Source organism: Sturnus vulgaris, chromosome 1 (assembly GCF_052056855.1).
Source record: "Sturnus vulgaris isolate bStuVul1 chromosome 1, bStuVul1.hap1, whole genome shotgun sequence".
Lineage (NCBI taxonomy): Eukaryota > Metazoa > Chordata > Aves > Passeriformes > Sturnidae > Sturnus > Sturnus vulgaris.
The window spans coordinates 15,864,761-15,887,441 of record NC_142243.1 but is presented as its reverse complement, the minus strand read 5'-3'; the positions used below and the strand labels follow the sequence as shown (position 1 = coordinate 15,887,441).

The 22,681-nt window shown below is 36.4% G+C and overlaps 1 protein-coding gene across 3 annotated transcripts in view; it reads right to left on the bottom strand.

Annotated features, from left to right (window-relative positions):
• Positions 1-11,392, bottom strand: part of ODAD2 (outer dynein arm docking complex subunit 2) — a 72,132-nt gene extending 60,740 nt beyond the window's left edge. The window contains exons 1-9 of one of the 3 annotated variants that reach the window (XM_088160135.1): positions 10,864-11,392; positions 9,548-9,705; positions 7,980-8,175; positions 7,315-7,421; positions 6,926-7,062; positions 5,809-5,922; positions 2,763-2,980; positions 1,213-1,347; positions 873-1,014 (exon numbers count right to left, since the gene is read on the bottom strand). In XM_088160135.1, coding sequence (XP_088016261.1) covers positions 873-1,014; positions 1,213-1,347; positions 2,763-2,980; positions 5,809-5,922; positions 6,926-7,062; positions 7,315-7,421; positions 7,980-8,175; positions 9,548-9,705; positions 10,864-11,093 — 1,437 coding nt within the window. In that variant the 5' untranslated portion in view covers positions 11,094-11,392. Of the gene's footprint in view, positions 1-872; positions 1,015-1,212; positions 1,348-2,762; positions 2,981-5,808; positions 5,923-6,925; positions 7,063-7,314; positions 7,422-7,979; positions 8,176-9,547; positions 9,706-10,863 lie in introns of those variants that run through there. The other 2 variants (XM_088160130.1, XM_088160140.1) reach the window with 2 other exon arrangements.
• Positions 11,393-22,681: the final 11,289 nt, after the last annotated feature.

The following is a 22,681-nucleotide window of genomic DNA, read 5'->3' as shown; positions in this document are numbered from 1 at the left end:
TTTCAAGCAGTTGGAAGGAGTGATAAGATCACCCCTGAGCCTCCTTTTCTCCAGGCTAAACAAACCCAGCTCCCTCAGCTGTTCCTCATATGACTTGCTCTTTCTGCTGCACCAAAAGCCAGCACCATCATTTTATCTGTCGGATGTGTATACTCTGTAGTTGCACTCAAAAAAATAAATAAGCCAGTGCTTTTATTAGCAACTTAACAGAACATAAATTCCAGTACAAACTTGTAAAGGAACTTCTCCTGAGGGAAAAACATAATTAGAGTTTTCCAGAATAGTAAAGCGTTCTTGGGTTTTTGATCTGTTTCAGACATATTCAGAATTCTAACTATCATTATATTTACAGGTTCCAAAAGATTGTCAACAAGTCTGCTTAAAAAAGGACTTTTGGTTTGTTTCAGAAGATGCCTGTTTATCATACATTTTCTTGTCCACTAAAGCATCCATCCAGACACAAGACCATGTTAGAATTGTTTCAGACATGCATTAATCACAGTTGATGAAAGACTTTAGGCAACTATTCAGTTTTAATAAAAACTCTTGAAAGTTATTATCCACATAAAGAAATCTCTTGGAAAGTTTCATACAAAAAGCAAAACAGAAACTCAATAATTAATAAAGAGATTATGCCATCTTACGTTTTAAATAACACTGAACAGATGGTTTAATCTAAAGGGCTATATAAGCCAAAAACAGCAGATTAAAAAGAAAGTGTGTGATAGGAAAGTCCACAGTTCCAAGATTTGAAAATACTACACTGCAGGGCTATACTAAAGTATAATGAAAGTGGAAAGGATAAGGAACTGGTCTGGTCTCCTGAAATGTAACTTTTTAATTTTTTATACAATTTATCAATGCTTACTTACTTTTACATATTTTGCAAGTTTCTGAATTCCCCAGTATTCTGCTGACAAATCAGTGTTTCCTTCCTGACGACGTAGAGGCTGTTCATCTTCATCAGTCTCTGAGGAACTTTCACCAACATCTTCAAAGCTGCTTGATGCTTTACTAAAAATAAATTAACAGAGTCCTCAATTTCAAATACTTATAAACCATAATATGGACAAGCATATTTCTAAGAAGTATGACAACACTGCCTAGTAACTAGAAAAATATAACTGACATTACCAAATGGTAAGTACAGTGATAATTACTGTAGATAGGGAAAATAAAAAAAATGAGAGAGGAAAAATAAGTCACCCATACCATTTTGAAGTTTCTTGAATTTTAACCGTTTTAGATTTGCCACTGGCTTTCTTTTTTGTAGTCAGAGGTACAGTACTACTTCTCCCTTCTTCTTCAGAGTTCTTTTTTGGAGCCTTGTCACTACTGGATTTGGGTTTATTAAAAAAAACCAAAAACATAACACAGAAATTATATTTTCAAAATATTCTTCAGCATACTGTGATTCAGAGAACTCCTGACTGTCCATGCATTAATAGTTTTGGATGGAAAAAGAGTTCAATTAATGCCTCTGGCTTCTTTTTGAACTCACATGAACAAATGAATTTACTATGTTCTGACAAAGAATGTGAGTGTTTAGCTATGTGGTGTATGAAGACATCTCTGCCTTTGCTCTGAACTGATCTCACTGGCTCATTTTCATTTGATGAAAATCATTTTTGTCCTAGAACAGACAGTGACTCTCTGCTCCCTATTAACCATCCCCAGACATGAGTTTCTACATCTTTTTTCTTCTCCTCTAGTCATCTCATTTCCAGCAGTTTTGATCTGCCCAGTTCTTCCACACACTGAGATGTTCCACAGCTTTAATCATGCTGAATACAATATATATTACTTTCCCCATATTCCAAAAAACCATAGTTCTAGCAGACCACAATCTCTGGTGCTTTTTTTGTCCCTAAATGACAATAATGTGAAAGCAAAATGTATTTTTGAGCCTGAGCTGGTCACTCTATCACAGTCACAAGAAAAAAATGTATTTCTTATGATTGTAGTCAATTTCATGACATCAAGACTTCAACAATAACTGCGGAAAAAAGTTAGCTCTTGCTCTGGAAAGCTAATTTCTTTTTAGCTGATAACCATAGGTTACATCCAAAATCTCTTAAAATGTTTCTTGCAACTTGTTAAACTGGTAGACTTGAGAAAGATACTAATTTTTTGTGGGATGACATTGAAAGGCTTTTTTGCACATATTCTTCTTCCTCCACTAACACAAAATCAGGAAACATTAATTCAAAGCAGAGTTCTGATTTCAGAAGACAAATCCAACAATATCCAATATATGTATATTCTATTTTGGGTGTTCAAACTTTGAGATAATCTCATCAGTGAATATCATTGCTAAGCAGAGCTAGAGAAGTAGCTCATAAAATATGAAATCGTTACAAGTGGCAGTAATAAGAGTCATTCTGATTTTCCATCTTGGACCTCTTTTACCTCCCTCAGAAAGTGTGGTTTAGATCAGGTTTTCTAATCAGTCTTGCTTTAAAAGGCATTTTACACCAAAAATATGATGATATCACAGTCCTGGAGGACCAGTACTGCAGATGATTGCAAGTTCCTTCCCTGCCTTGCTGTGGAAATGATGAAACAACATCAAAGTTGTTGCATGAGAGAAAAAACTTGAGAACTGTCTTTGGTAGTCCAAACTCTCTCCTTAGAAATTAACATGTAATAAGCTTTGTTTATTCCTCCTAACTTAAGACAATAATAGAAACCTGCAACATGCAGCCCTATCATTAGTTTAGAGAGATCTATAGGCAAATTCAATTTTAAAGATAACTACTTATCTTTGGGAAGCAGAAAGCCCGCTGCTCTTCCACTTCATACGTGGTTTTGACCTCTCGCCAGGGGATCCTGCTGAAGAACTTTTCCCTTTCCCACATACTTTTCCTTTTCTCCTATTTTCTGTAAAATCATGAAAGCTCTGAAATTGGCCAGAAATCTCAGCACCTTCCACATGCTGATAATTCTTCTCATGTGCTGGTTCTTTAAAAAAACTATATTCCTAACAAAAGGAAACATGGTTTGTTACTCATATTGCTATATGAATAATAAATATCAAAAGAGTAAGTAATAAGCACAATTCTAGGACTCTGCTTAAAAATAGTATGCATTAAACGTAGAATTAAATTCTAAGCATAAAATTATTTCTTTAAATTGTCTCTAAAAGAACAAAACATTAATTTGGAAAGTAGCAGTTATCATGTGCGAATTGAAGTTTTTAAAATAAATTAAGTTGATAAATTTGGAACTTCCAGAACATTCTTGAATATTTTGTGTTGTTTGATTTCTAATACGTCAAAAATCTGTGACATAGATTTCATAGAACCTAGGTCCAAATGAGGTTTGAGATTTAGAATTGCAAAGTCAGCCATTCTGCTTTCAATGGAACATTATATAAAAACTATTTCCCTGCATAAAGGATTTACAAAAAATTCCCACAAAAAAAAGTAATGAACATAAAACTGAAAATAGGCTATCATAAACTGCTAGACTTAAGTTCCAAGTAATTTAATTTGATATAGTTTAGAATTAATATAAACACATTCCATTTAGTTTTTTTCATCTTCTGTCTCTCAGGACAAAACATTGTTGAACAAGTCACATACAGGAATGGAGCTGAGTGGCACCTACCAATCCTTCAGCTGTCAGTGTGTAGTACCATGGCTGATCAATAACATACAGAACAGAAAGGACTGTTGTCAACTCTTATTCTCTATTGGAACACATTCAATTTTTACAGGAAAGGCAACATACGATCGTTACTTATTATTATTATTATTGTTATTGCAGCTGTCAGTACCAGATAGGTGAAGACATTCCTTTGTGTGCCTGATTCACTGCAGTTTTAAGGAGACTGTCACAGCAGACTCTGTTTTCAACTGGTCCCTGATGAGAATCGGCTGTTGAAGCCTTGCCAACTCAAGTGTCTAATTCCAAACTAACTCATGCTAATGCTCTCATTCTGAAAATGTACTCTAGACAAGACAATTTAGCACATGATAAACTAGATAAATCACAGGGGAATTGGTGCTGTAGCTTGATCAGTTAAGCATGCTTTTAAAAGTATGTTTGCTACAGCACTATGTGCCAACACAGCAATTCTCAATGTTAGCTTAAACAAGGCTAGGCAGATATTATAAAAGTTAATTGGTTTTGCAATATATGTGTATGTAATGAGCTTTTTGAAGCTCTCCTCTCCTCAGAAAATAAATCAAAACTATTTGCACTCATTTTATACTTCATTTAGGCAAACTTGGAAATACAGCTTTTCTCTGCATTTTATAGTTCTAGAGCAGAGAAGATTTTCCCTTAGGTACAAATGCTCTGCAGCTCTACAGTATTAGCTCGTTTAAATTCTAGTTGTAGAAAGCAGAATGTACTAAACCAGTGCTTCAGCAAGGCAAGATGATATGAAATTCCTAAACCATTTAAAAGGTATAATGTATGCTCTTCTGCATAAACCTATTTACACAGCCAGGGAATAATGATTTACCTGAAAATTGAAGGAAAACAGGTTGAATTCTGTTTATTTGCTCTTATTTATTAAGTGTAACTTATTAAGTGTAACTTTAAAAGTTACAATATATTCATAAGGGCAGAAAACTAACAAATAAAGGCATGTTATTATCAATAGTAACATTATTTTATATTAACATTTAGGATTAGATCTGAAAAAATGGTAAAATGTTACCATATTTTACCTTTCAAGATCATCAAATGAAGTCAAATCACTGAAAATTAATTAAACCAGTGCCTAAAAACATTCATATGTTGTCCAATTTATGAAGTGTAAACCAATACATAGTATTGGTATAACTTTAAAAAAATACTTGCCTATGAGATAAATAAAAAATTTGGAACTTAATACCCTTTCAAACAGAACAACTCACAAATCTAATTCTAATACTGTTAATATAAGCTACTGTATTTATGTGTACGACTTGGAATGCTCTGCTCTTTCAAAACTGTCAAATATCTGTATGTCAAAAAAATAAATATGAGCCCTAAATCACAGAAAATCAGAACTAAAGGATAAGGAAATTTTGCTGTTAGTTACTTCTTTCTTGCAATAATTAAAATTGCATATAAATAACCAAAATGAAACTCTTCACAGATTTTAGCTTGTAAGGAATTTTACCACCAAGTTATCTGTTAAAATCACACTAGAAATCTAAAAAAACCCCACCAGTTTTATCAGGAACAATGAAACAACTAAAATTGTGTTGGTACTGTGTGATTCTAGCTAGTATAGAGCTCTAAATAAAAGCCAAATCACTTGCATCACAGTGTCTGAAGCAGGATAAAGTGTGTAAGCTGGATACTTAACTCTCAGCTCTGATATTTAAATCGGGCAGTTCTCATTAAAAAGTTGGGCGATTATTTATGTTTGGCTTACAAAAAATGAAAATAAAAATTTAAGTGGTTTTCATCACAGAAAAATAGTGTAATAAAAAGCTGACCTTTTCCATACAGATATCACATTTTCCTGCTTTAACATTTCCACTGCTCCATAAAGAACAAGACCAGGAGACAGACAAAACATTTCATGCAAAATTAGAAGCTGACCTCACATGTTGGATCAAACCCCACCAAAAAGCATGACAGAACAACACATGAAATAGTGTACTACTTTCTATTTACAAAAGAAACATATTTTTTAGAAAACTAAACAAATTACAGCTTTAAAAAACACTCCATTCTTTAAAATTCTTCATTTAATCACAGATTTATCTTTGACAAAAAACATAAACGTTCAGCCAGGTTTACAACATAATACTTACCAATGTACATTTGCACAAAGAAGTACACCAAATATCAATAAATACATACCTGTTTAGCCATATTTTCTACAAATCTAGGTGATCTCTCCCTTAAAAATGTGACTATGTCTTTATATAGATCACTTTTTCTTTCATAGTCAATATCTTTACCCTTTAGTAGACCCTTAAAAAAGAATACATTTAAAATTGTTAATAGTTATGCCTTACACAGGTAATTTAATCTGCATCATAAAATAGTGCAAAAGAGCACCAAGGTCATGTTATAATGTATTAGATAAAGAAGTCTCATGCTCAGCAGAGTTGACCAAACTTCAAAAATGCTTCATAAAGACACATGGATAATCTCCATGGACCCCAACAGATCATCACGATCTAATACAGGATTTTGCAGGCAATAACCATCAGTTAATGGTACCCTGTGTAGTTCCACTGAAAAGAATTTATGGCTTATGGCAAACAATCAAGTAAATATGAGCTTCCCGTGCAGTATGGCAGATGTCTAAAAGGCACAGAAAATAACGTGACCCAGCTCCTGAACTTTATGAGTTTCATCTGTTAAAAATGTGCCAAGTCAAAATTTCCCTGGATTTTTCAACTCTTAGGAAATCAATTTGTAGAGTTATGCCTGATGGACACCAGTCTTTCCTCAAAATGAATGTAAGAGTTCTGGTCACCACTTAACACATATAAGGGTCTAAACAAAACACATCCGAGAGGAAGAAGGTAGCCAAAATGAAAATCAGGAGAAAAGAGAGAAGTAATTTCTGAAAAGCAACTGCTGAAAGAAGAAGGAACAGCTTATCATTTATAAAAAGACCAAAGCAAGCTCTACCAGCCTCACACAATAATACTGCACCTCAGATCAAGAGCAATGAGTCCCACAATACCTTTAAATAGGAATACTGTGAAGAACTGTTATCTAAAGACTAATCAAACACTGCCAGCAAAGAGTGCAGAATACATCCCTAGTACAAGATTTATAGAAAAAGCACTTAAAACATATGGGAAAACTAGCATACATTTATGACTGTGGCTTTTCCTTCTGTACCAAAACATTAGCTCTGCAGGTCTTACAGCCCTAATACAACTACCCTAAACATGACTGAGTTTTGATTCTGGCACATAAAAATATTCATTACTCAATGGTATCCTTTATTATTACTTACTCCATTTAAAAACACTCCTGCTGTGCTGCAAGTGATATACAAAGGATCAGTGTCATGTGGTTTGATGACTAAATAGCAAATTTCTCCATGCACTTGTCTCCAGGGAGGAGCTCGGCATCCATTAGAGAACATGTAATCTGCAATCAATTAGCATTAGAGTTTGTATCCAGTTAAAAAATATTTTAATAGTTGTGCTTGATGATTAATATTACACGTATGCAAATCAAATTCCAAAAACAATACCTTGCTTTTAAGAATTCATAATGTAAAGTATTAATCATTCAAAACTCTGTGACCCATGGCCCATTCCAACCTAGACCTATAACTGTGCTTTATTCAAGTACTTTAATAAACGTCTATGTAAATGTGAGATATGACCAGATTTGTACCTGATGTATATTCCAGTGATTCCAGTACAGTATCTTCTCCTTGCCCAGAGAAATTCTTGAGAAGATTCACTTCATTATTTACAGCAGCTGGATTTAGTCTTACATCTCTGCAATTAATAGAAAATGGTCCAAAAATATTAATCCAAAAGGATGTACTCAGGGAATTGAAGAGAATATTACACATTTTTTTTCTTTTACATTGTCTTAACAGAAGCAACAAAAATATGAAAACGGGTTACCTTCCATCTTTTTAATTTTATCTATAGGTTAGGAAAATTTTAATTCCATACAATGCAAAGTCCTTGCAACTATGAAACAGACTCACTGTAATACTTAATACAGCTCCCTGAAGAAGCAATCAGTTCCTTGAAAATATTTAACTGTGACTTTGTTGCTCGTACAAATTACTTATTTGCTAACAAAATGCAAAACATATCCAATAAAACCCCCGCACTTGTGGGTACACACTTGGATATCCATATCTATAGAAAAAACTTCAGAAAAAAAAGTTTTTTCATTAACTTAGTGAACAGTGAAAGTTATTTCAATAAATTTCTTTGTCACACTAAAAACACATGTTGTGGGTTGAAACCAGTATGATTTAACAACAAAGCAAAAAAAATGCACTGGCTGAGATGCTTAGCTTCTATTTGAAATGCACCTACTGTGAAATCTGTTTCAAAGAACTATTAAGCAGTTGCAAATCCAGTTGATGAAGAAGAAGAATGATTTTCATTTTCAATTGTGTTTCAGGACCAGATTCTTTTTCCACTTTGTCAAATAAATGCAAGATGGACGTGTCTTCTCCTTCAACAGTCCCATATTCAGGGCCAAGAATTTTCACTATAGGATCTCTGTTAGCTGTAAACGTGAAACAGAATTGTGTCATGTGCTGCTTTGTTTAAAATGATCAGGTAAGACAAACTCCTTTATTTCAATTGCTCAATGATTTTGAGGCTATTAATTTACAATAAAAAGTTTATAATGTGCACAGCTATTCATCAAACATTACTGTGTGATGTATTCTTTCATAGCACTCTACAGTAATTTAAATGCCCTATTAAGACTATGAAAACATTAAGAACGAAAATATTTTTTTCTTAACAAACAAAAAGTTTGTATCTAAACTTTGCTTTTCAAAGCAAAGATTAAGATTCATTCAATCAGGAGGTGAATATTAAATAGTTCCCTTTATCAACAGCCCCCTTATCCAAAAATATATGTCTGAATTCCAAAGCAGGAAATCAATGAGCTTAACCCATGGAAAATGGATCATGTTGGAAATACAATTTAGTGTTAAGAAGATCTTTAAGGTTTTCTAGCAACATTCCCAATGGCCCCATTACTTCCCCAGCTATGCCAGCTGTTCCTCTTGGTAAACAGTGACATAACTGCATATCAATGTGTTTCACAAAACCATTTTGCTCTGCTCCTGCAAATAAAGTCCCATGCATCTGTGAATGGCTCTGCATGATACACTGTCCATATTACTCTTTCCTAATATTCATGGTTGATCAGTGACAGCACTCATGATTAGATAGCTCTGAAACTTGATCCAATATGAGCATTTCTATTTTACTGAGGCAGATGCAATTTCTACTAATATTAGTAAAGAATATGACTGATTTCTTCTGCCTCCAGGTAGAGGAAGGATACCCAGTTTAGGACATCAAGAGTCTTGTCAGTTTGAAAATCTAGGACTTGAGGATTACACAGTGGAAGTACTCATACCTGTATTTGCAAGCTATTATTAGAAGGAATTTGTAAGTGCTCACAGTGAATCTTGTACAGGTAAGAATGTCTTAGGCATGTTATTTTTTCTTTGTCTATCTTTAAAGGATATAACACTTCAAAGAAGTATTAAACTGCATACATAGGAAAACCTGTTATTAACCTCAAATAAAATATTCTTTTTTTCTTCCAAAACTTATGCCTATCATCTGTTGCAATAGCTGGGATATTACTCAGTATACATGAATTTATGTATAAGATTCAACAGTTTTATTTTAACTTTATTCCAAATTTCCGGGTTATTAATTTCTGTTTAAATAAAAGAAAAAACAGCAACTCCATTATGTTCTGGGATCAGCACTTTTAGCCATCTTCATGAATTAACACCTCACATGTTTAAAATGAACGTATACCTTCCTTTCTGGACATTTCATAAATATGAATTGAAGAAGACATATACTTCTTAAGAAAGAGAAAAGATGAAAAAACAAAGAAAGAAAACCTTCAAGGCATGCCTGTGCCTCCTTTAACTTGTTTTCCACAGCAATTTGCAGCAAACGGGACAGCTGGTCAAAACTGCGAACTCTCAGAGTTGATGCTGACAGAATAAGCAATGGTTGGCCATCTTTATCTTTGGCTTCAGACTGAACAGTTGCCTCACTAGAAAAATTAAATTATGTATTTTTAAAATCAGAACTTTAATTGAGAACACTCTTGAATGTTATACAAGCATCACATAACGCATGATTTACAATTTCTTTAAACTGTGTTTCAAAAAACTTTCAAGGTAAACCAGTTTATTCACAGCACATCAGCAGGTAGATAGGCCCAAAGGAGACTGTGACTCCATGGGAAGCCCACATTGGAGCAGGCTCCTAGAAGGACTCACGGACCTATAGAGAAAAGAGACCACGCTGGAGCAGGTTTGCTGGCAGAACTTGGGACCCCAAGGGACACCCACACTGGAGCAGCCTGTTCCTGATGGACTGCACACCATGGATGGGACAACTGGAGCAGGTTGTGAAGACCTTCAGCCTTTGGGGAGCACTCACATCGAGAAGTTTGTAAAGGACTGTCTGGTGGGAGGGACCCCATGATGGAGCAGAAGTGTGAGGAGGAAGAATCGACAGAGAAAAACATGTAATGAACTGACCTCAACCCTCACTCCCTGTCCCCTTGTGCCACTCCAGGGTAAGGAAGCAGAGAAAATCAGGACTGAAGTTGAGCTTGGGAAGAGGTAGGTGTGGGAGGAAGGTAGAAAGTTTTAAGATTTATTTTATTTCTCATTATCCTACTCTGACATTTGATTGGCAGTCGATTAAATTAATCTCTGTGACTCGAGTCCAGTTTGCTGATGACAGTAACTGGGGAGTGATCTCTCCTTGTCCTAATCTCAACCCATGACCTTTCACTGTATTTTTCTCCCCCATCCAGTGTAGGAGGGGTAGCAGCTTACTGGACACCTGGCAACCAGCCGAGGTCAGCTCACCAAACAGGAGCAACTCCTACCACCAAGACAAATGACACAGCTAGTCATTGTTAGACACATGTATTAAAAATCTTGGGAATAGACAGGGCATGCTGTATAGATGGCTGGCTAAACAGATCTGCATCACAAACAAGACAGAATTCTCTCAAACTCTCAAAAAGCGAGTTTTTACATTTTACAAATTTTAGCTCAAAATTTTCAATATATAACAAAACTCTCACCTGTTTCAGCCTCCCAAATACATTAAAGTTTTGTTTATACTACATGAGGACAATATTTCTTCGAAGTTCACCATCTGCATTTGAAAACGCACTGCAATTCAGACTTACTTGATCCTTACTTGATAACCCTCCCCAAATGCTGAAGAATCCAAGCGCGTTTTCCACTCCAGGGGCTCTCTGAAGACATATGCTGCTTCCTGAGGATGCTTAGCGCTGAAGTCCTCTGTAAACTTAATGATTTGATTTAGAAGGGATTTGTTCCAAGGGGTGATTTCAAGCGTGCCAGTTCCAGAGCCAGCAGCAGTCCACTGAGCCGCTCTCGCCAATGTCACTCCCATGGTCTTGGCCACTGTCACCGGAGCCCACCTGGGACACGAGACCCTGTCACAGAATGACCAAACTGAGCTTTCAAACGGTTAAATATGCTGTGGCTGCTATGATTTGAAACAAACCTATCTAGGAACATTGGATTATTTAAATTAATTTAAATCCCTGAAGAGGGGAAGGGGGGCTTGATGAAGATAACTCGCAAATTTTAAGGAAATGGGGAAATCAGGTGCAAACACTGATTATTTCATCTTAATTCCCGCTGCTATTAGAAATTCTGGCAGCCGAGACCAGGAGGCCTGTGTTGAGGCTGCAGCAAATGGATGGTCCCGTTAAAAGCCCCAGTGCATGGGGGCAGACACGGCCCCCATGGCCCTCCGGCGCTGTCCCCGAACGGCGGACACAGGGGGTCAGCCCCGCCGCCCAGCCCGGAGAGGCCTCGGCCGTGTGGGGAGCGCGGGCAGGGTTGGGGTGGGAGCGGGAGGGAGCCGGGAGGGAGCCGGGAACCGAGGGCCCGGAGCAGGGACACATCCCGGGGGTCACACACCGCCCGCCCGCCGTTCGGCCCTCACCTGGCCCCGGGCCCGCCGCGCCGCGCCCCGCCATGGCCGGCGGCGTTGCCCTGGGGACGGGCCGGCGTTACCGGGACAGCCGCGGCCCGGCCGGCATGCCGCCTCGCAGGGGACGGGCAGCGACATTTGAGCCCGTCAAGCAGGCTGTGTGCTTTCCGTGTAGAGTTAAATAATGCAGTAACTAGGGTTATCTTGCACCAGAGGTTAAAGGAAGAACACCGAGTGGTTTTTAGCTTGAATTTTAGCCGGTACGGCTTAAACCTTTCACTGGCTGCCAGCGATTACAGGAAAACAGCTTTAATCAATAAAGGCTAAGATTGGTCACTTTTAGTTCTTGAGGCAGTGTGACCGTGCTTGAAATGCTTATTGTTAAAGGAAATGTATAATTTGTGTTTCTTGAAGGAAGTGAAGGAAATAGGTATGACCAGTGCTAGTGAATAAAGTCCTTTCACATACTGAGGACAACACAGCACTGTGCACACACAAATAGCCCCAAACACAAAACGGAAATCTACACTATTCCCCAAATTCCATTTTCAATCCATGTGTTGTTGAATGAGCCATCACCCTGGATAATTTTTGTTACAAAGTTCCTACTGAACTCATCATGCATTGTCTCATCTTTTGTAACACTGAGCCAAAAAGAATTATATCTCTGACTTCCTACTTGTAGATTACTTCTCCAGTTCTGTTATTTGTTTTCATCAAAATCCCTATCAGATGATAAAAAATCGGACTTAGATTTGACTTAGGAAGGAATGGCTACCTGCTGTACACTGACTGAAGCTCTGGCCAGCACTCCACAATATATGTCCTTATGAATGCACAGGAAAATAAATAATCCTTCCGGGCACAGTCCAGCAGAAGTACACAGCTTCCAGCACCACAGAGACAACATAGGCAGGAGATATTTTACCAAAATAACTGTGAAATCAGCCGGGTAAGAAACTTCTAATAATGAGGAAGGTCATGGAATGTATGTGGGGTGTATCTCAAAGAATAACAGTATGGGATTAATACACTTATTTTCATGGAGATGATTGTCCATATACATTTTACTTACCGAAACTTCCAAGCAGTAACTATGCATATAGTAACTGTATTCATGCAGTTTGCACAGTAATGGTTTAAGAATAGCACTGGCTTTTCTTTTTTTACTTGTTTGACTTAGAGAAGATAGAAAATTACTAATTTTATTAGGTGAAACTGAAGGAGATTTTTTTATTTAAAAGCCTGGTTAAAGACTTAATGCAATTTCTTTTCTGCATGGAATACTATGTATGAATGCATTTCCAGGAGGGATTAAATCTCTTCATTTTACTGAAGTAATGACTCTTTAAAAATTGATTTTGAGGGCAGAAGGTGCAAGAAACAAAATGTGAAAGGGAATAAAAGTATCCCTGCCATGGTTGGTGGGGAGTGAAGACAGTGAGTTTTCACACAGAGCTGAGTATTTTAAGCAAGAAGTCGGTGGAGTAAGAAATAGAATTCCTAAATGAGATCACTCTCTTCCACTGAACTGCAAGAAGAAAAGATATTTCAATGGCAGAGATAAATGGGATGGTGTGCCCTCAAAGGCTGTGCACCTCCACTGGCCATAAAAGGAACTTTGGTAACTAGCTCAGGTTGAGTTATCAGTGGAACTTTCTGCAGGAACAGGTAAGTCAGAAAATGAAAAAGCAGAACAGATTCTGCAATCCAGCAGTGAGGAATGCTGCTGGGATCTGGTAGTAGAAGCAATGCCTATGGATGGTCGAGAATCAGAGGTTTTCCACTTTTTTCTTTGTGGCTGGCAAATGCATAGTTTGTAGTATAGTGGTTCTCTAGGAAGACTGCTCCAACTCTTCTGAAGCCTAGAAACCATCTGATTTAATTTATAACCTCAATTTGTATGACTAGTTTTTGTGTAGTATTTTCTTATACAAACGTTGGTTCTTATTTTCAACAGCTACTTTTCCTCGACAGATTTTACACCCATTTTCTGAATTAGAATATTTTCTCTTAGGTTTAACTTTGTTTGGCTAAACAAATTTAGTTCCTCTAGACTCAGACTGCAAGTTCTTAATTTCTTTTACCATCTTAGTATCCCTTATTGTCCTGTGTTCCAGTCTGAGTTTTTTTTATAAAATAGATCTGACACCATTTCTAAAGATCCTTTCACCAAGTTCCATTACAATGGCATTAAAAGTCTTAATCTGTTTTGGAAGCTCCTCAACTAATACATTCTAGGATTACATTTGGTTTTCACATTTGGGGATTGTTGTCACCTTGTAATTGAATAAATCAACCGATTTTTAATCCATTACTTTTATTTTCAGCTGATGAGTTTGCAGCTTTTTGCAAAATTTGAGCATATAATATTGCAGTTTGCCCTCATAAAATCAAATTCCACTTTTAAAGAAAAGAAACTTTTATAGCATGTGGTCTCTATATTTTGGTCCCCTTTTACAAAGTAGTTTTTGAATCTAATCTTAAATTTGAAACATATTTCACAGAGAGTTGTGGTCTTGAAAATAATTAACTGATATGAACAATTTCTGTTCCTGCTTGTGGTCTCTGTGCTCTGTAGTTTTTTGCATGTTTTCAGACATGTATCAACTGTAGCAAATTGTTACTGCAGTAACTGCATTGGTATTTGAGCTCTGGGTTATTGCCTTGGCTACATTCAGGCATATCTTGCTGGGTGACAAGGAATCTTGCCTTGTTACATCACCTATCACTGAAAAATAAGTACTTAGGTACTCCCTCATTTACCTAGCACAAGAGTGTAAATGGTAATCTTGGAATAAAATTTTGCCTGAAAGCTAAAATGTTAAGTAATCACTTAAAGAAATATGACAGTACTCTCTTGGTGCCCCAAAATCAGTGTGCAAAACATTCCAGGCAATAAAGCTGCAATGTGTTCTCAAAAACAGCTCACTCAGGAACTGCATCCACCCAGAGATGGCATTTGCACCACGTTTGGCTAATTCTGTAAACTAGTAGTAGTACATTTATGTAGGAGTGATTTTTTTTTCTCTGTTATTTTTACATTTCGAACGTAAAAGACATTTTATAAAACAGTAGGTGAGATGTTTGCCAGTAACAAAAGATGAGATCATTTCTTACTGGCACAAAGAAATGGGGAATATGAAGAATTTGTTAACATGGAGAGTAAGGCAATTGGAAATTTTTTTTACAATCTAATAGTTGCAGCCAGAATGTGCGAGCAATTTTTCATGTGTATTTTTCCTCACATTCTTATAGAGGAGGGTGTAAATTATTACTGTTGAAGCAGATCAGTAACACCCATTGTAAAAAAAATTGTAGAGGCTTATGTAAAATAAAAAAATCAATCATACCAGCTAGTCCTTTATTAAATAGCAGTTTAGCTGATTAGCTTCATGGTCAGTTTGTCAGGCTGAAAATCAGCAGAAAACAATAAAATATTAATCAATTTACTTTTATTGTTCATTAGCTTGCCTTTCTTGCAAAAGTTACATATTTTTACATTCACAAAACAAATTGAAATCCTACCGTTCTGATATAAGGGTTTAGCATGCTTTTATTTCATTTTGTATCAGTACAAAGGCACCATTTAGGTTCCTGGAGTTCTTAACAAACATTTTTATACATCCTAATTTCTGGTAATCTATTGTTGTTTGTTGCTGTGTTTTGGGGGTTTTTTGTGTGTTTGGGTTTGTTTGTTTTTTAATTTGGGGGTAGTGCTTTGTGGAAAGGCAGGGTTTCAGCTCAAGAGGTGATGTACATGAGAATGTAAGATGAAGCAGAGGATATGATGAATCTGTTGATGTCTTTTCTCTAAGCAAGATGCTATGGAAAATAGTATTTAAAATCTAATCTGTAGGAAGAAAAGACTGCAGATTTTTCACCCAGTGTCTGATTTCTGTGTTGTGATGTCCTACTTAGATCTCCTTTTCTGAGTAATTACTGCTTCAAAAAAGGGCAGATTATTTGCAATGATTTTTCAGGCTTGGATATTGTATAATACACTCTCCTGAGCCTAGAAGTTAAGAAACAGAAAAGGCCACTTTTCAAATGGGACTTCATGCAAGGGGCAGAGGTGTCTGGCAAAAAAAAGAGTTACTCAAAAATCTTCAAAGGAAATAAGGAAGGACAATATTTTGGTTAATGAGTGATAGATTGACAATATTTGCACGTTGTTTTCTGAACAATGGCAATAACAGAGATTCTGCTGTTCTTTTTTAGAAATGTCTTCCAGATGGGATTCATGTTTTACAGTCCAAGATTGAATGTGATTTAATCAGTTTCTATCAATAAAAAATATAATATTTCAGAATATGAACTGTATTACTAGACTTCTCTCTATTTGCAGATGGCCATTTATTCCCTTTTGTTAATTTCTGTTTACTACTACCCAGAATTTTGGAAGATTTTTGAGTATAATTTGAAAGAAAATATCGATCTGGTGTAATAACTAGGTGACTATAACTGTGTCACAGTAATATTTGGAACATTAGGTTAGAAGACTGCGGTTTTGAAACATGCAGCAAGTTCATTTGTTTTCTTTGTAGCACTGGATAAAAACCAGGTCAGGTTATCAGGTGGTATGTCACTTCAGTGAAACTCAGGTTATTTTTCCGGGTTTGTAATACTTTAGTGGGAAAAAATTACATTCAAAGCTTTTACTTTTTAATCCATACATTATCTTTTTGCATCATCAATTTCAATTCCTTATATTTTGCCTGAAATTTCTGCAAAAAAAATGTGTGCCTAATAAAGCTGAAAGAGAAAGCTTTGAAGAAAGCTATTCTGAAGCAGGTTTCTCTAAGTATATTAATAAATTTGGATTATTTTAAAATGCTGCTTTTTGCAGGTGGAGTCACTAAAGTATTGACTCGATGAACCACCTTAATTTGTTCATGTACTGGTTCAACCCTTACACACAGAAAGCATTAATGGCTATTTCTCTTTATTTTTACGATTGATCTTTGCCTGAAAAAAGCCCATATTTTGCTTAAATTTTCTCCCTCTTCCAGGGAGAAAGAATACCTACGCCTTTTTATGTACAGATAAAATGCTTTTCCTAGAACTAGTTAATTATTCTGACCTCAATAGTTTAGCAATTCAGTATCAGTGAAAACTACAGTATCTTTCAAAACTTGCTCATTGGTGAGTTGAATTGGCTTTGTGAGTGGATTATAACTACAAAGTTAATACAGTTTCTGTGCAGCAATCAGAAGGATATAGCAACCTTTTAAGGCTTTAGTGTAAATCAGGCATTTTAATTTACACTATAAAAATTAATGGAACTTTAGCAGTGATACTTTTCTCCAAAGTAGTAGAGATTCAATTAAAACAAAACAAAGTCAAAGGAAGAATATATATCCAAAACAGTGCCAAGTGTAATGGACTGAGTGATAACCCTGCAAATTACTCTAATTTAGGTTAGAAACGCTTTGCACCTTTGCAATTTTGAAAGGAATTCAACTTTCTGGCAAGTAAAAATAAAAATTGAGAATTATTTTTAAATGTATGCAGAAAAATTGCTAGCTACACTTCTTAGGTTTAGCTTGAGGTGTTAGATATTTGCAATAATTTGATATTAAAAGCAATACTGCAGATACAGTGTCTTGTACTGTATTGGGGACAGCATTTTTAGCTTTCAAACGTAAAACTCTTGCAAGTGAATGCCACTGACATGCTCAAGTGCCTTTTGCTTTCTTAGTAGTTTCTATAAATTGCCTCCTTTTTCAAGGGGAAAAAGGGAAAAATGATTGGGCTGTTTGTTTTGTGGTGGGAGTGTGAAAAGGAGATTGTTTCAAATTTAGAAATAGAATGTCAGAAGTAGTCTCCAGTTATGAATTTCTTTTCCTAGAGAAAAAAAATGAGAGTTATTGGTGGAAAGTATTCTGGACTGTAATGTGGGGATGTTAATTGGGAGAGAGAGTTTGACTGTTTCTTGAAGAGCAGATTCTTGCATGAGGTGCAAATATGAACACAAAAATTCACTACATAGTTAGAGAGAAGGTTAAAATACTTCCCAGTTATTCAGCTCCCAGTTATTACTCTGGTAGCCCCATTTCATTCCTTAAGTAATCACCAATAGTAATTCTGGGTAATTCCTCACATAGTTTTTACAAAACTAACATAAAAATAAAAGTAAAAAATAATGTATCATTTTCCCCGTTATATAATCAGAAAGAAAGCCAAGACTGACATCAGAGCGTTTTCTCTTCTTTGTAGGTCATTTCAAGGCAGAAATTCAAGCACCTTGGAGCAATCACTGGTTTTGAAGAGACTGCTTCTATCATTTATGGTGGTACGGTAATATTATAAGGGAAAATGTGAAATTGTGAGAGGAGTGGAGATCAGAATAAAGCCAAATCGCTACAGGGTTTGAGCGGCAATTGGCTGTAAAATTAATATGGAGCAACAGTTGGATGTTGCAAGGTTGAGCATTAATCCAGTTCCTGGTAGAAAAATAATGTATTTATCTAAATTTCTGCTTCATAGTGATGGCACTGTGCGAGCTATTAAACAAAGCAAAATAAAAAAAAACAATTCTAAGTCCACAGAATATGTTTGATGAATATGACATCTTCACTCAACTTGGATGAAAACAAAGTCCTGCATGGATGAGAACAGGGATTACAGCTCCATTCCAAACCCTTTTACAGTAGAACTTCAGTTCGGGGAGGAAAGTTGCCTTTTTATCAAAATTATTTTTATTGAGAGAAGCAGAAATGCGTGTTGCATATACATGTCTTCTTGCATAGTGTACATTCTGATACAGTTCATTCAGCCAATTTTCTGGTATTGTTCTCAAGATCTGTGCCATGGATATTAGAGTCCTCCATATGGGTACATTTTTCCTCTGATTTTTTCCATTTCTTTTTCTGGTAATAACTCTATACATTCAAGTATTTTAATTTAAATTTAGGATCATTAAAGTTCTTCTAGAGGATCTGGAGCTCTGCCACAATTAGGTAGTTAGTTATTTTATTGTAGAAGGAGTTGCATGTTGCTCTTACGTCTTTCTATTTTAGCTCTAGCAGAGATAGAGATTAAAACTATCTAGCTTTTAAAACTCTTACTTTTCTATCCAATTTATGCATGAATTAATATTTCAGATTATTACTGTTGATTTTCAGCATGCCTTCAACTCTGAATGTAAAATTTGGGGGCTGAAGCAGGCCACATTTTCAAAATGCATGTGTATGTGCTCTGTTTAGATTTGGGAAGAATAACATTGAATAGTTTGAACGTCATTTTTTCCTGGAATATCAAGTTAGCATGTACTGCTTTGGTATTGAAAAGGTTGCTGATTATGATGCCAAAAGACTGTCTTACTAGGAAGTTTGAAATAATTTCTGAGAGATGAAAAGGGATTCTGACCCGCTGGAAAATTGTATATGGTGAGACTTTAGTATCTGCACCCATTGTCATCGATGGATTTCTGTCATTGATTTCATGGGAGGAAAGATTTGGTCTATCAACAGTACTGTCAGAAAACAGGCAATGAAACTTCATTTTTCCAGAGTCTTTAAAAAAAATGTAGGTCCTGTGACATTCTAAAACATACTTTAATTATATTAATGACATTTTTGTTCTGAGATTTCAGTGTGAAAGGTTTGTGATCTGTTAGGATTTTGGTAAAGCCTTTCATGCTGGAAATAAGGATGCCAAAGGTCACTAGAAATTAGGCTTAAGAGTCTGAATAAATCTACTACCAATGAGCAGTCTTTTACTGCTGTCAGTAAATAAATAAAATAAATAATAAAAGCATATTTGACCATGGGAAGCCTGAACTGATGCGCTTTAGTGATTCATTTATTGTAGTCTTTTGATGTTCTGCTTCAGTAATACCACTGAATTTTAAGGAGAGACATTTAAGAATTAAAAATATTTTATGCCATTAAAATGAATAAGTGCAGAATAAAATTTGAGGATCTGAATCTGCACATTTTTATGCAAGCAGTCTTTTGCATCTACTACTAGCTGTGCTGTGCTGTACTGCATAGTAAGTACAGCGTAGAAATCAGTGCCAAAGCTGGCTCATGGACTGGGAGCAGGGTAGCCTATTTGTGCAGTGCTTTGTCAAAGCTAATTTACTTTGCTAAAAACCAGGATAAATTAGACAGTGTGCAGCATTAAGCAATGTGGTTAAACTGCTTCCAGTTACCCGAGCTGGCTCCTTTTGGGTTGCTCTGGGTATCTCTCCACAGCACCGTGTTGTGCAGCACAGACATGCCCCGACTAAAACTGATGTGTGTGAAATTGTATTCATGTAAGGAAGGATTGACGAATCATATTCATCCTCTCTTCTGCAGAAATTCAGTCCTCAAATACAGGCAGAATGTACAACTAAGCATGTTTTCAAATAACTGCAGTATAACTGTCATTCCATTTGACCTCAGAAATGTGATTCTCTGGGTAAACACAGAAAATGGAGGCACCACAACTGATTGTAATTAAATATAAGTAGCTAAGCACAGATCTGTGGTATAAATAGATGTGTTACGGCTGACAGTTAAAGTTTGAGTTCAGTTTACGTGTGAGCCTTTGCATTACTCATGTAAATCAATGTTCTCACTTACAAGAGAAACCTCATAATTTACCACTACCCATAAAGTAGCCTCACTGTAATCAATAGTGATTCCTATATGGAATTACTGTGCAGAGCAACGTTTCTTCCATCCATATCCTCAGTATGATTACTGTATGGTTTGGCACCCCGACAAAAAAATATTCAGTGAGCTCAGTAGTTTTCTGCGTGGAAGGACTTAGTTGTCCTAATTTGGTACAAAAATTCCCTTCAGTTTAAAGTAAGCAAAACTGGAATTAAATACTCCACATGGGGAAGGATTGAGTAGAATCTTCTGGGGCACAGATTGTTTGCAATCTCACTCTATTGATACTTTACAATTAAACCCAGCTTTATTTTATTCTCTGTAGAACATGGTAATTAGAAATACTTGATGTTGTCTGCTATACTGGTAAGTGTAAGGGATGATCTGGTGATGTCCACTTCTGGTGACAATAATATATGCTGTGTTTGAGACTGAGAGCAGACCATATTCATATTTTACAGATTTTAGATTCTGTGAACAAGCTGCGCTGCACACACAGACCTGCTGTACTCAGCTCTTGAGTCTGCCAAACAGGAATGGTGGGTGTGGAGGGGTTTCTGAACCCCTTCACTTCTTTTTGGAGCCCAGGGATGCCTGTGTGGCTGCAGGGCTCTAAGGCACTCTCCCAAGGCTCCTCATGGAGCCCCAGTCCCTGTCCAGTGAGATTTCCTTCTATAAAACAGGCTGAAACTTTGCACAGTCAGGCAGGGACTCAAGCATGCAGGAATGCAGGTCCTCTGTAACTCACCACTTTACTGGACAACTCCATAAGGTCTTGGGCAATTGCCAAGCACTGCGAGCCCAGGATATGAGTGAGATCCATCCTGGAAGCAGACAGTGGTGTCAGGAAGTGGTAGGTGTGCTCAGGGCACCTCGACTGCCTCAAGGAACCAAGTCCAGACTTGTCTTTTAGTGGGATTAAAAGAAGCTGAAGGTAGAAATTGAGAGTTCAATGTAATTACAGAAACCTGAGCTTTGAACTTAGCAGACTGACAGGACCAAAACAATGGAGCCAAGTAAATTCAGATTTTACAGTCAGTAAAGCAGAGCTTTTCCAAATCACTTTTGTGGATTTGGATTGCCTGAATTCCATTTTTGGTGCCTTGTGTACATCCTGAGTGTATAATCTGTGTTCCAACAAAAATATAGGTTACGTCTCAAATAAACAAAATTTAGAAAATAGCTAGGTTTCCATTGTAGTATGGAAGTAGTAGTAGTATGTGGTATGTGGTATGTAGTGTTTCTGATTACGAAAGTTTAAAAAAATCCTCTAATTTTCTAGGCACCTATGTAGCTAACACCTCTGGTGGAGGTATGCTCCATTCCTCTTCCAGTTACATAAAACAGGTACTCCCAAATGTATTGTTTTAAAAATCTGTGATTAACTAGTGGGGGAATAGCAGAATTTTCTAATAAAATACAGTGAATATGCAAAATAAATAGCACTCTAAAATAGCAATTTATAATTGTCCTTGGCACTGGATTACAGCATCAAGGAATGACAGTATTTAAGCTGACAATACTATACTACAGAAATCTGTGAAATTATATGCTTTCTTGTTCTCATTGTTCCATTTCACATACGCCTTTGTCTGTCTTGATACAAGGATGGCTTCCATACAAAATTCATTTTTTCCTGTAATGAAAATGTAATGATGCATAAGATCCACAATACAAACCATCATGCTCTGTTTTGTGCATAAGCAAAAGAGTAACTCTTCACTTCAAGAAATATCTTTCCATTAAGTGTCCTATTGTCCTTTTCAACTTTTACTAATAGAACAGTGTAGTACTTTTATTCCATTTAGCTGTACTGTTAAGCTTTTGTTTTGCACCTTAAGACTATGGGAGAACACAAGTTACTGAATCTCTGCATATGGCCAGTAAAAGCATACAAGTATTCACTGTATTGCTTTAATAGGGACTTCTTCAGTGACTGCTCAGTGATGCAACAACATTTCCATTTAAAAACATAAAGAAGAAAGATGAGGATTGACAAGTGCTAAACAGTAACTTTACTACTTGTCAGCTTAGCAGATATATCTGAAACTCAACAATTGCTCACAATTACTGCACAGGTATTTAACTAAAAATATGCTCGTAGTTTAGGTACAGGAAAGGAGAAAATTAAGAAGGACAAACCACTTCAAGCTGTTCTTCAACCACAGAAATTGAACTGACAAAGATTTATCTTTGTAATTCCTGCCTCCACTTTGCTTGCCTGCCTCGTTGGGATGGAGGGTGGTTGCTTCCTCAGTGTTCAGCACAGCACAGCTCCCACTGCCTACAGTTTGCAGTGGCACTTCTACAAATTACACTCCTCCATACCAAGCACTATGAAAAACAGAATTAACAACCACGTGTGCAAAGTGACTTGTATCACACAGGAAATCTGTGGCAAAGGCAGGAATACAATTTGGTTCCCCAGAGCTG